We start from the raw sequence: 14,838 nt of genomic DNA on the forward strand, positions 1-14,838 counted from the left end.
CACAGATATGCTCACAGTGTTGCTAGCCAGCTTTGTTCTGGTGATCCCTTGTCTGTGCCCTAGAACTACAGGGGTGTTTCTATGACTGCCAGGCTTTACTGCAGGTTCCAGGGATCTGCAATGCCATTCTCACACATCCTCAGTAAGAGCGTTAACCACAAAGGCATCTAAACAACCATTCTTTATTTTCTCAGGTAAACTTCCTTGTGGATATTAGAGTTTGCAACACTAACGTAATAGTGCTGTATGATATGACAGTCAAGTCTCTCCTCTCGTGAAGCCAATTTCACACGTGCTTCTGTATGACAAAGAAAATCTACTTACTGCAAGAGATTTCCCTCAGACAGAATCACCTCCCCCGCTCTATTCCTCGCATTGTGTCTGCTACACAACCCCGTCTGACTTGCATTTTCCTATTTCTTCTCCCCACAACCACATGATGATTCACTCAATATTCTGTCTCTTCCTCTCTCTCCCCTTCCCCTCTTTATGAAAATAACATGAGATCATGCAACATTTCTTCTTCTACTTGACGCAATGCCCTCCAGAATCACTCATGCTATGATAACAGATCTCCTTCTTGAAGACTGAATAATAATTTGTCATGCACACATATAAATTATGTGTGTGTGCACAAGCGTGCATGCCTGTGTGCACATGCATCTCACAGTCTCACTATCCATCTACCAACTGTTGTTACCGTGTCTGGTTATGAACACAGGAGCACAGGCACCTTTCCAGGGTGGTAACTTGGTTATCTTTGGGTTACATGTTCTCTGCAGATTCACTTGTTAAAGCCTAGATATCGTGGGATGGTAGGAATAGGCAAAGCATTGGGGAGGTGAGAACCATGCTGGGAGTGAACTCAGGAAAGGACTGGTATTCTCATAAAAGAGTTCCCAGAAGTGACTGTCACCTCCCTCCAGCACGGGCATTTAGAAGGCACCATGCCTGAACAGGAAATGGCTTCACCAGTCCTGCCTCTGTTTCTGCCCTGGACACCTGCTCCACAGCCCTGGGAAGTACCTTTCTGATGTTTGTGAAGTCACATTTCAGTTTCTGGTATTGTGTTCTAGAATCCCAACACATGCCAGGAAATATCTGAGAATCATTAGAGAATATATATATATATATATATATATATATATATATATACATATATATATTTATTTATTTAAATTTCCAAGAATTTCTGAGAGTAATAAAACTATTTTAAAACCAAATAAATATATTATATCCCTGGATCAAAAGCTCCTTAGTGTGAGTAATTCACTATGATACTAGTAGACATATTTCTCAGTTACTTTCAAAATATTAGGATTCTTTAAATTTTTGTCTTTTCAATTTAAAATAAAGTGTTACTGATATATGAAACATCTTAATTTTACACACTCATGAGTTACCATATGATATGCAATGTTAACAAATGCATACATTACATATTTAAATGTGAGCACACATATCCACCTCCTTATATCTTTATCACTTTTTAATATACAAAAATTTCATTGGGCAAGATAAGAAGTTCTGGTGAGATTTTACACAAGAGGGTGCCTATAAATAGTGATTGCATGGAGTTTATTTTTAAAAAGGATTTTAAATATTTTCCCATAAAGAATATTTTGGCCAAAGCATTATTTTTGGAATGAGACTATAGCTCAGTGATAGAACATTTTCTTCCTATGTGTAGGTCCCAAGCCTACTATGTGCTGGTCCCAGAACTTCAAAGAAAAAGAAGTTATTATTTTGTATAACTTGGTTGAGAACCAAAAAGGTATGTGCAGGTAAATTATGGAAATCCCCTGGGGGAGTTTCTCTCATCAGCTATCAATGGCTACTTAAGCTTTTCAATTTTTATTGTTGTGCAAGCGTCTGTGTGATTGTGTACATGTGAGTACAGGTACCTTTGGAGGGCAGAAGAGGGTGTCAGATGCCCTGGAGCTGAAGATACAAATGTTTGTGAGCTGCTAAGAAAGGGTGCTGGAACCTGATCTCAGATCCTGTGGAAGGACAGCAAGTGCTCTTAACCACTGAGCTACCTCCTCAGCGCCCATCAAAACCTATTTTAAAGTACAGTGCAGTGCTGAACGAGAGAATACATTTTAAAGTCATCAGAATAGAACAGATGATTCCAAAAGAGAACCCAGTACATATTACCATTTATTACATAATGGATGTACCATTTCATATCATTGAGAAAAGAATAAATTATTCAGCAAATGTTTTTTTTTTTTAAATACTGACTAATCATTTGGGATATTTAGAATTTTTTCATCCCTTACAATGATATAAACCCAAGATAGTTAATAAGGTATTAAGATAAGTTTTCTGTGGTAATGACATAGAGAAATGCAGAAATATAGATTAATATTTTTCCATTCTCAGGATGAGAGAGGCTTTCCTAAATGAACAGAAGAAAGCATAGCTAAATTGAGACAATCTATGTAAGAAAAACAAATCTATGCTGAAATTAGTTAACAAGACGGGACAACAAATGGCAGTGTGGCACAATGTCTGCAGGACATGGATAGAGAATTTTAACAATAAACAGGAGATGGATATGCAGGATCAGAAATGGGCAAGGCCATGAACTGCTCAGTCACAGAGGGGACAAAGACAAGTAACAGAACGGTATGAAAACCATCTTCCCTGGAGTTTAAATGTAATTAGAGCAATGCTCTCTTCCCCATTTGCCCATCTTCCCCTTTCTTTCCTTGCCTCCTTGTTCTGCCCCCCCTTTCTTTCTCAGCTCAGGCTGGTGATGAATGTAGTTAACTTCCTGCCTCTGCTCTTGGATTTCAGCCATACACCACGATGCCTAATTACATTTGCTGATCTCAAAGGCTGCCATGCCCCAACTCCAGCACAAAAATCAGGAATCCACCTAAAAACAAGCAAAGGAGTTTACCAGACCTTTTCCCAAAGAGACTATGCAAATGGCTTATAAAACAGGAAAGGGTGAAGTTTCTATTAGCTTTCACAACCCCACTTCTGGTTGTACAGAGATGAATAGAAGGGTTGGGGCAGATTCTGCTTGAACCATCGCATAGCAGCACTACATACAATAGTCATAAGGCCAATGTTACACAAGTCTTACTAATACAAGAGTAACTAAACAAAATGTATAGACGTCTCTCTCTCTCTCTATATATATATATTCTCAGAGCATGACATGACACAGAACATTTATGGTATCTTGTCAATGAAACATGCTAGCCACAAAAAGATCAATGTTACATGAGATATGTAGAAGCCACAATGGCTGAATTTATTTTTAAAAGTGAGTAGAGTTATAGTATTCATCTGGAACGTAGAGGGGGGCAGATGTTGGGTAACCATTGTTGACCAAGGATAGAGTTTCACTGAGGATAGAAAGTCTAAGAGACAGCGCACAAGGACGCTCGCACAACCATGTGAACATACACGATTGCACCAAGTGTATTCTCCAAAAGGTAAATCCTATGTTCTGTGAATTTTACCATACATTCTTGTTTGGACTTACATTTCCATACCACCAATCATTATGAAAAAAAGCTAAGTCAGGAACTCAAGGCAAGATGCTGGGGGCAACTGAAGCAGAGGCCATGGAGGGATGCCACTTGCTTGCTTCCAGTACCTTGTTCAGTCAGCTCTCCTCTATAACCTAGGACTACTTGCCCAGGGGTGGCACCATGCACAGTGGGCTGGGCTCTCCCACATCCATCATGAAGAAAACACCACACAGATTTTCCCATAGGCCAATCTGATGGAGGCAGTTCATCAGCTGAGGTGCCCTCTTCCCGAGTGACTCTAATTTGCTCCTTGCTTTCAAAAGTGAGTCATTCTGTCACAAGAAAACTGGATCTAGAGTGCTATGCTTTAATGACTGGCCTGTGGTGGGCAATCTAGAAAAGAAAGAGAAGATGAACTTGAAACAAACAACTTCTCAACTCAGGATGACAGGAAAGAAATCTTAGTTTAGACTTGAGGTAGGCAAAAACTGATAATTGAAAAATATTTCCCATGAAGGTCATTATTACAGATTTGCCTTCATGTAGACTTTAGGTTGAAATTTATGTTAAAATAAGTTGGTCCCAGGAATCCCCAAATTAGAAAATTAATTCATTTATTTCTCAGGCAATGGTAGCCTGAGGACTTGGAGCTCTGGGTGGAAAACATAACTGGGAAACTGCATATTCAAGGTTCCATTCTCTCAGAATAGGTTTTACAAATTTTCTGCAATCTCCATCAAAATCCTACCAGGTAGATTTGTGATTCTAGAGTTCATTCTAAAGTGTGAAGAGCCGAAAGTGTCCCTCCAGAAATCAACTTAACAATGAAGAGTAAAGCCACAGGGCTCAGGCCACCAAAACCAGAGACTTCATAATAGTGAAGCCCCAAAGCTTGAGGCAGTGCCACACTTGGTCAAAGACATGGCCTTTACATGTGCACGGCTGAACTGCTCCCAAGAAAGGCTGTAGTCCAGTCATTACCCAGCCTTGGTCTGTACTTTATACCATATCAACAGGAAACCACCACTAGATTTTAATCTAGCTGTGAATTACTTTTGGGACAGTCATAGAGAACACCGTCATGATTCGGAGCTAGGCAAAGTTTTGGTAAGCAGGACACAGAGCACACACACAAAGAGGAGCATCAACAAACTGGACCACGTGAAATGAAGACTTTCTGTTAGGAGGAGCTGGGAAAATGAATTGGTCAGTAAAGCATAAGGACTTGAGTTTCATGCCCAGAATCAATCAAACAAACAAACAAACAAACAAACAAACACCAAGGCTGCTCATAGGTATACACCTAACAGACTAGCACATATGCATCCCAGAGGGTATGTAGAATGATCATAGCCATATTGCTTAGGGCACTCTGGCAAAAGAAACTGCCCAAATACCTCTCAGCAGTAAAGTGGGTAAACAGCCAACATAATGGATGGTACACAACTCTGCAAATGAAAATATGGCTGCCAAAGTGGTCCAGCATCATGGAGTGGGGAAAAGCTACAACATTAACTGGTCCGTATTGACGGATCCAGTGGTCAAAGTTTCCAAACAAACAAAAATAATTGACTTAGTTATGAGGGAGGAAACAGATCACCTTTGGAAGGTGGTAACTAGAAGAGAGCCAGTGAAGATGGGATATGCTGGAATGTGAGTCACATTCTGTTTTGTGATTTATATAGTGGCTAGCTACAACCAAGGGTTTTTTTCTTTTTTCTTTTTTAAAATTTCATTGAGCAATCATTGTTTTTGCACCTTTAATTGGGATGTTAAATTTGAATGGAAAAGTTTGTTACAAAAGGAAGGCTGACAGAGGAGTTCTCCAGGTCCCTGTAATAAGGAGAATAAAGTGCATGGGCCCAGGAATTTCTTGGGGAATGAATAAAATCAAATCACAAATGTATGCAATGCTTAGGCATCAGGGCGCAAGTCTTAATATTTTTCGAATGTGTGAAAGCTGGGAAAGAACTCAATGTGGAAAGCAAATGGAGCTGATAGAGTCGCGGTAGCAGAGCACGGAAATGGCTTGAGTGGAATATTAGATGTCTGATGATTTCAGAGGATGGAGAAGTGTGTCCGGAGATGGTCGGTGGAAAAGGCAAAATGCACATGTAGGAAGAGATGTTTCCAATTTTATTTTCAGTGTGTATAAATACAAGAAGAGAAATGTGCTTGAAAGAAACAGCCAAAACATTGAATAATTCTTATCTCTGGGTGGACGTGTGATGTGCATATTTCTCTCCTTTAAATTATTTTGGCTTTCCAGCTGTCTACACAGAATACCTTTTATTTTTCTATGCATGGGCATAACATAAATAGGGATCGAGTCAGCTCATAAATCTAGCTGCTTCTGAGTAATGCTTTAAATTATTTACCAACATGAAGAATGATAAGTGGGCGGGCTGCCTTCCCCAAAGCCAGGTCTTTGGTTCAGCAGAAAATATGAAGAAGAAGACAATAGATCCAAATGCTTTTTCTTGACTGCAGTGGGAAGAAGGTGACAGAAGGGCATGGATATTGTTCTTTTTGGACATTCTATAACCCTTAGAATCTATGTATGTATGATGATTGAAGAAGGTGGCTCACACCTTTAATCCCAGCACTAGGGAGGCAGAGGCAGGCAGATCTCTTGTGAGTTTGAGGCCAGGCTGGTCTACAAAGCAAGTTCCTGGATAGCCAGGACTCTATTGCACACAGAAAATCTGTCTTGAAAAAAAAACTGATAGATAGAAATATAGATAGATGATAGACAGACAGACAGATAGACAGACAAATTGGTGATTTGAATGCATTTTGCTTCATTGTCTTCCTTTGAGTATAAATGGAATTTCTTGCCCATCATTGCTTTATGCCTGTACTGGGGGAATGCTGGCCATAAACTAAACATTAAGTGGCTGTTCATTGATGGACACAGAACCTTTCTCAGAATGCAGGCTGTGTCCTTATGAGCAGAGGCATTTCCTTGAGAGTGGGTGGTTTGCAAGGTTTCAGAGCAGATCACTCAGAAACAGTCTGTGGCTCCATTAGGGAGGTGGATGGATTACACTATGCCTTCAAATATTAATTGTAGGTGGGTGGTGATGATGCATACTTAGTGACTAACCTAGCTTAGGCAGAATCTCATCCTAGTTGACAGTATAACTAAGAGTCCAAAAAGAAACAGCCAGTAGAACCATTGGAACTATTTCAGCTGTGTTAGTGCTAGCTGAAATAGTTTCAGTGATGTTGACTACTGGGCTTGGCTAGTGTAGGGATTCTCTATTTCAAAAGAAGGAGATCAGTGGTACTCTATGCATACGTGTGTCGATTGTACATGAGCACTTCATCTTTTCTTTTAGTCCTCACAACATTAAAAATGCCAACCAGAAAGCTGAGCATGGTGTCCTATGCCTTTAATCCTAGCATTCTGAAGTCCAGGCCAGGCATATCTGTGAATCCAAGGGCATCCTGAATTAAGCCAAACTGGATCTCCATAGTTTGACCCATCTAGACAGCAATAAAACCCAAACAGTAATAACAAATAAAACAACTACAAAATAAAGCAGCAGACTTGCCAAGGAGGGATTCTGTGCTTTAGAGATGGAGAGCCCAGTACTCTGGTTTGCTTCTTGGTTACTGTGATAAAACGCTGAATAAAAGCAATGTGGGGCAGGAAATGGAATATTTGTTTTACAGCTCATAGCCTATCATTAGAGGAAGCCAAGAAAGGAACTGAATCAGAGACCATGGAGGAATACTGCTTCTGTACGGTTTCTGCTGGTTGATTCAGACAGCTTTATTGTATTGGCCAGGCCAGCCTGCCTAGGGATAGCACCACTCACAAATGGGCTGGACCAATTAGTGATTAAGAAAATGCCCCACAAACATGGCCACACGCCACTCAGATCTGAGCAGTTATTTAGCTAGGGTTCCCTCTTCTCAGTTGACTTTAGTTTTATTTTTAGTTGACAAATGAAGCGAATGGTGACACCCAGGGTTGGAGATAATGGGCCAACTTGCTTATAGTCAGACAAGTGGTAACTGGGAGGAGCCTAGGAAGTTTGTCTGTCTGACCTCAAAGCCTGGGATCTCTTTGCATCATCTAGATAGGACCTTTGGTCGCATCTTTGATGGCCCCAAAACTCACATTTGACCCTTATAAGCTTTTATGTTGTCACCAAGTCAAATGGGAAAGAATTCAGCTACTGGGGCAAGGGGGAGTTTTTCTTTGGTCTATTGATCTGTGTCCAGCATCTACAATTAAACTAGGCTATGGTCTTTCTGGAACAGTCAGTGGGAAGATAGAGGAGGAGACACACATCAGTGGCTTCCAGATTTTTCTGCTCAACTAATAGAAAAGAAAAAAATTACAATTACATTAAACATTGTGACTACACACACTTACAGGAATTGGCTCTGAGGGAATCACCCTGGGATTCAAAGCTGAAGACTAGGTTCTCAACTAGGAGCATAGTCAACAAGCCATGACTATTTAACTATCTGTGGGACGTCATGTCAGCAACTTGCTGTTCTTTAGACCTGAGAGAGAGGAGGAACTATATGCTCTTGTGGATCTTATAAAAGGTATACACGCTTTTCCCAGATAACACATGCCTCTATAGCTTTAAATGTTGGTTCTCTTTACTCATAGATTTCCTACAGTTTTTGAGTCTTTGCAAGACTCTAGTGACCCTCAATGATAAAAACAAAGCAAAACTGCAGTACTGTGCCAGTGGGATCCTAGGTTTACCCAAATCTTATTTTTTAGATATGCAACTTGAAAGATTTTCTGGTTAAAGGATCTGATGAGCCAGAATTTGATTTAAGATGATCCTCTGGGAGAGCAGTGTTGGTGATGGGTTAGAATGTCAAACATTACTGTCAATGAGTTAATAAGCAGGGAATGTTAGCTGGTTAGATCTGTGATGGTTCTTCATACTGTCTATCTTCCTTTGTGTATGTTGGAAATTTCCTTAAAATAGTTTCATACAATAAAAGGATACAGTTTTAAAAACACCTGGAATGAATGCTCTCTTCTGTTACTAATTTCAACCCTCTGCAATTCAACTTTCCAAGAAAATTGCAGAGAAAAAATGGATATTTAGAGATTTTGTATGCCCTTGTTTTATGTTTGGTGCTGTTGTGTATATGTCGTATACTCAGACACTGCGTATATGTGCTTGCCTCTTAGGATGCTGTGCAGAACTCTAGACCAGTGGGTCTGCTGTGTTCCAGTTTCCAGGTGGTGCTAGAATAAGCACTTGATTATTTTCACCGTGGGACGTAGCCAACGCAAGGACAGAGAAGCCAAAGGAGAGTTGGCCATCAGCCATTTCACCCAACCATGTGACTTGGTTAATTTACTTGGTTTTGAGGTGTGATGGATTGGATTTAGGGCCTTGAGCAAGCTAGACAAGCATTCCAACTCTGAGACACATCTCCAGCTCTTGATCTCTCTCTTGTCTGTGCATGTAGGTATGTACATGCACAGGTTCACATGTATGTGCAGGGATACCTGTGTGTTTCCTGAATATGGAGGGCCAGAGTAAACCCCCAGGTGTAGGTCATCCTCCAGAGCCACCCACCATGCTTTTTTGAGGCCAAGTCTTTCATTGGCCTAGAACATGCCAAGTAGGCACGTAGGCTGGCTGGTTCTAAGACCTACAGATCTGTGGTTTTTGTCTCCCCAGCACTGTGATTATAAGTAGGTACAACTGTGCTTAGCTTCTTAAAGGGAGGTTTGAGGGACCAAACTTGGAACTTCATGTTTGCCATGCAAACACTTTACTAAGTAAGCCACCTCCCTAGCCCCTTTCCTTCCTTCCTTCCTTCCTTCCTTCCTTCCTTCCTTCCTTCCTTCCTTCCTTCCTTCCTTCCTTCCTTCCTTCCTTCCTTCCCTCCCTCCCTCCCTCCCTCCCTCCCTCCCTCCTGCCCTCCCTCCCTCCCTCCCTTCCTTCCTTCCTTTTGCTCTTTTATTGTTTTGTTTTTCAAGGCAGAGTCCTTTCATGTGTTCCTGGCTGTCCTGGAACTCACTCTGTAGATCAGGCTCAGAGATCCTCCTTCCTCTGACTCCAAAGTGCTGGGATCAAAGACACGCACCACCACTGCCTGGCTCTAGCCCTATTCTTTCAGAAGACACAACTGGGTGGCTCCATAGATGAAGGCTCTTGCTTCCAAGCCTGACCACCTGAGTTTGATCCCCAGAACCCATGTGGTGTGGGGAACAGAACTGACTCCAAAAAGTTGTCCTCAGATCTTCAAACATGTGCACCATGCTATGTACACTCTTGTAAGAATGTGTGCATACACATAAATAAATAATAAATAAGGTAATTAAAAAATCTACAGGCAGGTGTAGTGATGTATGTTTATAATCCTAGACAAAACAAAAAGAGGGTAAGGGAAAAGGAAAGAAAGAAAAGGAGGGGGAAGTGCGGTGGAAGACACAATGTCACAATGTGTTACCAGTGACCTCTCAGGGAGGTTGTGATCTTTAGACCATCAGGCTGATGTGTGCACTGCACAAACAAGAGACAGGTAAGGATGGAAAATACCAGATCCAAGGTCACATGGTTCTGGTGCTGCTCTTGCCGTGACCTTGGCTAGGGCATCTATCTTCTCAGACCTTCTTACTTCGCTAGCCATGAAATGGATGTCACAGTAGAAGCTTCTGGTGTCAAGTTTAGAGTTGTGTCTGACTAGAGGCAACATTTAGTAGATACTCAGGATTGCCCTTGGCACTAAGTAAGCATAAATATAGGCAAAAACTAGGCGAGATAGAGAATAAAGTGCTACCTGGGTTGGCTTTTCAATTGTCAATCAATGGGTGTTCCCTTGGCCCCTGGACTTGTCAAATATTTAATACTTGTTATTCTTATAGCTAGACATGCTCTCTCTGTGTCTGTCTGTCTGTCTCTCTGTCTGTCTCTTTCTTTCTTGAGACAGGGTCTCATGCTGTAGCTCTCCTGCCTCTTCGTCTCAAGTGTGAGGATTATAGCTCCATGGCCACCTAAAAGGTATCTCTTAAAAGGAATTGTAAAAGTCTTCATGAGCTAGGAGGATGGCTCAGTGGGTAAAAGCACTTGCCATGAGCCCCATGAGCTGCGTTTGACCCCTGAGTTCCCCATTGGCAGGAGGGGAGAACTGACTCCTGCAACTTGTTTTCTGACCTCCGCGTGGACACGGTAATGAGCGCATGCACACATGCATATTTAAATTAATCCATATAATGAGAAATAAAATGTCCAAAAAAGGCCAGAGAAATTTCAGTGCCCAGTAGGACCTATACCATGCACCTTCTGGATGGATTTTTTTTTAATGAGTGTGTTTAGCTGATCTATCATAATTGGGTTACAATTATGGAGTCCATGTGATGTTTTTTGATATATGGACTACTGCTTAGCTTACTTGTCATTTTTGGGATGCATTAGACATCTAACTTCTTGCTTATATTGGGATGTGCACCTTTGAACCAATACTACCACTTCCTGGGAGAGTCCAATAGATAGCCATCCCTGCTTTGCCGCTGACATTTTCTCAGCAGGCTTGTTCCTCTCTAATGGAACAGAACCTCTTAAAGGCCCGTGCAGTTCACTACGCACAATGATGGTCTCACCAGCTCCTATCCCAAGCCATCTACCCATCACCAGCTCTCTTCCATAGCAGCAGGCCAGCCTCTTTTGAGGGTATGAACTCCTTAATCCAGCTCTAAATACGACTTCAAGAAAAACAAAATCACACCCATGCAGGCTGTTCTGTGTCTCGTACCAGAGGGTCCAGGAGGCCCTCGGTAGAACTCATCTCCATTGGCTAGGATGCCTAAGCCACAGTGGCAAACTGATGGATGCAGAGACACATATCAGGCAGGTAGATGACTGAGAACAGTGGACATCTACAAATCTGAATGGTAAGCTGTATAAATTGGTGGGTAATTACGGGCATTACATAGAAGGTTTTTGCTTTGCCAAATGATTTACATGAGGACATCTATAAATAGCAAGCCCATGCTGTGTGTTTCAATCAGGCTGCTGTTTTACCCAAAGGCTAAGACCTTTGCAGAGCATACCTACCACAGGATGCAGGATGGTAGGCCCAATGCAAAGTTTAAAAGAACAAAGTCTTTCACTTCTGCGCTTACACTACCTACAGAACTCCAGATCCCCTCTGAAATGGCAGCTGGCGCTCCGACTCTCTAGGAGGGATAGTAGAATGAATTGCATCAGGTTCCAGGTAGAAAAGAGGTGTTTCGGATGTGGACAGGGAGCCTGCTTTAGAAGCCTATGTAGTGTGGTGGATCCCACTTCCCTAGCTCTCACAGCAAAAGGACAAGTCTGTCGAGCCAGCAGGGTAGAGTTAGGCAGTCTCATCTATTCCTCAAATGGTCTTGTCTGCCTTTTCAATTGGATGTCAGAGAAGTTGCCACTAGTGCCCAGATGAGATAGCCAAGAGTTAATCGGAGGGGCCAAAGCTTTAGGTCTTAGACCACCACCGTCTCTGGTGTTTAACTATTGACACGGAAAGCATACAGTGCCAGCATCCTGCCCTACGCCAGTGCCTCTTGAGCTACAATGCCATCCAAGCTTGTACGGCATAGCCACAGGGTCTCACTTTTCCTTGAGCTGATGGCCCCCAAACATGGATCCCTTTGCGGCATTGGGAGCGCTGACATCCCTGCAATGCCCCGGGTACCCATAGAGACCTCTGCACACCCAGGAGCCTTGCACTTAAAGCAATCAACGAAGCTAACAGCAACTCCATCTTATGAATTTTACTCTCCTGGCACTGTTGCCATTTGGCTCTGCGCTGTTAAGCAGCCACGCTTTGCTTGGTTCTCTTCCAACTTTTCCAAACATGTGCCTGGCACCCACACCAGCTTCAAAGGAAGTATAAATGTGACAGGAGACGTGCTGCGGGGTTGCGTTTGTGTATATGTGTTAGTGTGACTCTTAAAAAGACAAGTGCTAAGTTCTACAGAGTAGCAACTTTTACAAGGGGAATGCTAACTTTCTTGCAGACCAGTTACTTATGTTCGTTTAATATATTTCTTTAAACTCTTGGTATCTTAAGCTGGGGAGGCACCCTGGTAAGTGAAGGATCCTTGAGCCCCAGGATGAGGTACACTTTGTGGGCCGGGTGCTAAAGCTATGCAAAAGAGTACCCCTAGGCTGTGTTGGTCTTTCTGCCCCCAGAAGCTACCCAAACCCACCCTGGTTGTGGGCACGAGTATGTTCAGGGCATGCATCATCCAAACTCCTTCTCCCACTTAAGGAAGCCATCTGGGCACCAGGGTTAGGGTAAAGTGCTTGGGCATCTAAGGCAGAAGCTCTGCAAAGGTTTGGGTCCGCTCAGCTGTCTCAGCATGAGAAGCAACGGGTCCAGCGGATCCCAGTTCTCTAGGGATGAGTCCCATCTCTCCTGGCACCCGGACCCCAGAGGAAAGGTGTCAGAGGGAAAGGGACTCTGTGTTTCCCCAGTGTAGGCGCGCTGTACCTTGGATTCCAGGCTGCTGGTGGACGCAGGAGAGGGCGGCTGCTCGGTGCCCGTCGCCTCCCCGGTCAGTCCGTCTCCGCTGTCCTCGCGGGCGCCACTTGGAGGGATCATCGTGCCCGGCCGCGGGAACTGTGTTGGGCTTCTGGGGGAACCGCAGGCTCGCTCGACTTCGTGCTTGCTAGCTCAGTGCCGCCGGGTGCCCGGGATGTCCATCGCGCCAGGCGGTGGCGTGTGCCCTGGGGCCTCGCCTGACCAGGTCCTGCCCACCTCCCTGGCCTCCGCCCCGCCCCGCGCAGCGCCCGCGGCCACCTCACTGGAGATCGCGCGCCTCTAGTCGTGACTGCCGCCCACCGCAGCGGGCGGGTGGGCCCGGGGTTGGCCCCTCCGAGGACGGGAGGCGGCGGCTTGGGGCGGGGCTGCGTGGTCGTGCGGGGAACCCAGGGCGGGAGGGGGCCGCGCCCACTCCGACAGTGTGGGAGATCCGCGCTGAGCGCCCGCGCTGGGTCTAGTGATGTTCTAAGGAAAATGCTCAGCAAACCCCCAAGGAACAGAAAAGAGAGTACAGACAAGTACTATGGGCCACCTTCAGCGACCCCTTCATCCCTGGCCCTGAGCGTGAAGAGAGATGTGGTGGTACTTAGCTTAATTTATAGTTCAGTGACAGCAGGAACTAGTGTGGGCGTCCTCTGACCTGTGGGCACTGCAATTTCCAATGTTCCGCTTTGATCTAAATCAGGCAGATAATACACTTGGTGTATGGACACCTGGTCCCCAATTTCTCCTACTGAGCCTCACAGGCTCACTATGGGTTAGGCATGGTCACTTCCATTTATAGACGAGGAAACCTAGGTTTGAACAGGGCTGCTTAAAGCCACTCAGCTATAAATGGCAGAGCTTTTCAAATCCATGCCATTTGGACTGGGGAGCCTCAAAGCTAAGCCAGGCTTAGAAGCTGAAAGAGGTTGGGCTTCAGGGCTGGGCTTGCGTTTTAGAACCTGTTTAGACCGGTGAACTGGACCGCTTTACTCAATCTCTTGGCATGGAGATTGGCAGGAGACAGAGCATCACTGGACCAAGGCATAGAAGGATCCGGTTTAGTTTTTAGACACAACAGAGTATGTAGCCAAAGGGAATACTTCTACATTTATAAAAAGCCTTTCGTACATGAACACTAGACTCCCTCCTTATTTTCATGTCTAGAAAACTAAATTTATTTTGTCATTTGGGATTTACATGTAGAGTAATTGGGTTATTTGTGATATTTTCATGTGCACATATAAATCCTCTACTCTCCTCCAGCTCATCTCCAAAATCACAAACATTACCCAGGAGCCTCATGTAAGAATATTATTGAGGGTTCTAGGCCAGACTGGGCTAAGTAATGACTTCTAGATCAGCCTGGGCTAAGTGATGAGTTCTAGATTAACCTGGGCTACATAGTAACAACCTGTCTTAAAACATAAAACAAAAGAAAAAAAGATATGAGCAAAAACAACCCTAAAATAAAACAAACCCTATTACCCCCCACCCCTCCCCCTCCCCTGTGACTTAGACCAACCTCACCAGCAAGCCTGGAAGGCCCCAAGTGTTCCTCCATGAAACACAATCCCCATCTGTTAACTGGAAACAAAATTCTCACAAGCTGAAGTTGCACCAACCACCAGCAGCCTTAGGTAGAGCACAGAGGGACACAGCATCGGATAAATGGATCTTTAGCCCAGGCCTGCTTTGCGGGAGATTGTTTTCTAGAATTGGCTACATCATGAAGCCTGTTCTCCTGGATTAGAAAAGTAAGAGACGGGTAGACAGACCGACTGACAGACAGATAGATACTAGACAGACTGACAGAAGATAGATAGATAGATAGATAGATAGA

The 14,838-nt window shown here is 43.7% G+C and overlaps 1 protein-coding gene across 4 annotated transcripts in view; it reads right to left on the minus strand.

The window, feature by feature from the left end:
* The window catches only part of Stac (SH3 and cysteine rich domain), a 124,944-nt gene extending 110,473 nt beyond the window's left edge, over nt 1-14,471 (minus strand). For 2 of the 4 annotated variants that reach the window (XM_021172830.2, XM_085828092.1), the window contains exon 1: nt 12,963-14,471. Coding sequence is in view for 2 of the 4 variants with exons in the window: in XM_085828091.1 (XP_085684217.1) it covers nt 12,963-13,073 (111 nt within the window). In the remaining 2 variants the exon portion in view is untranslated. The remainder of the gene's footprint in view (nt 1-12,962) is intronic. The other 2 variants (XM_085828091.1, XM_021172828.2) reach the window with 2 other exon arrangements.
* Nucleotides 14,472-14,838: the final 367 nt, after the last annotated feature.

Source organism: Mus caroli, unplaced genomic scaffold (assembly GCF_978045245.1).
Source record: "Mus caroli unplaced genomic scaffold, Mus_caroli_1 scaffold_11, whole genome shotgun sequence".
In the NCBI taxonomy this organism is placed as follows: Eukaryota; Metazoa; Chordata; class Mammalia; order Rodentia; family Muridae; genus Mus; species Mus caroli.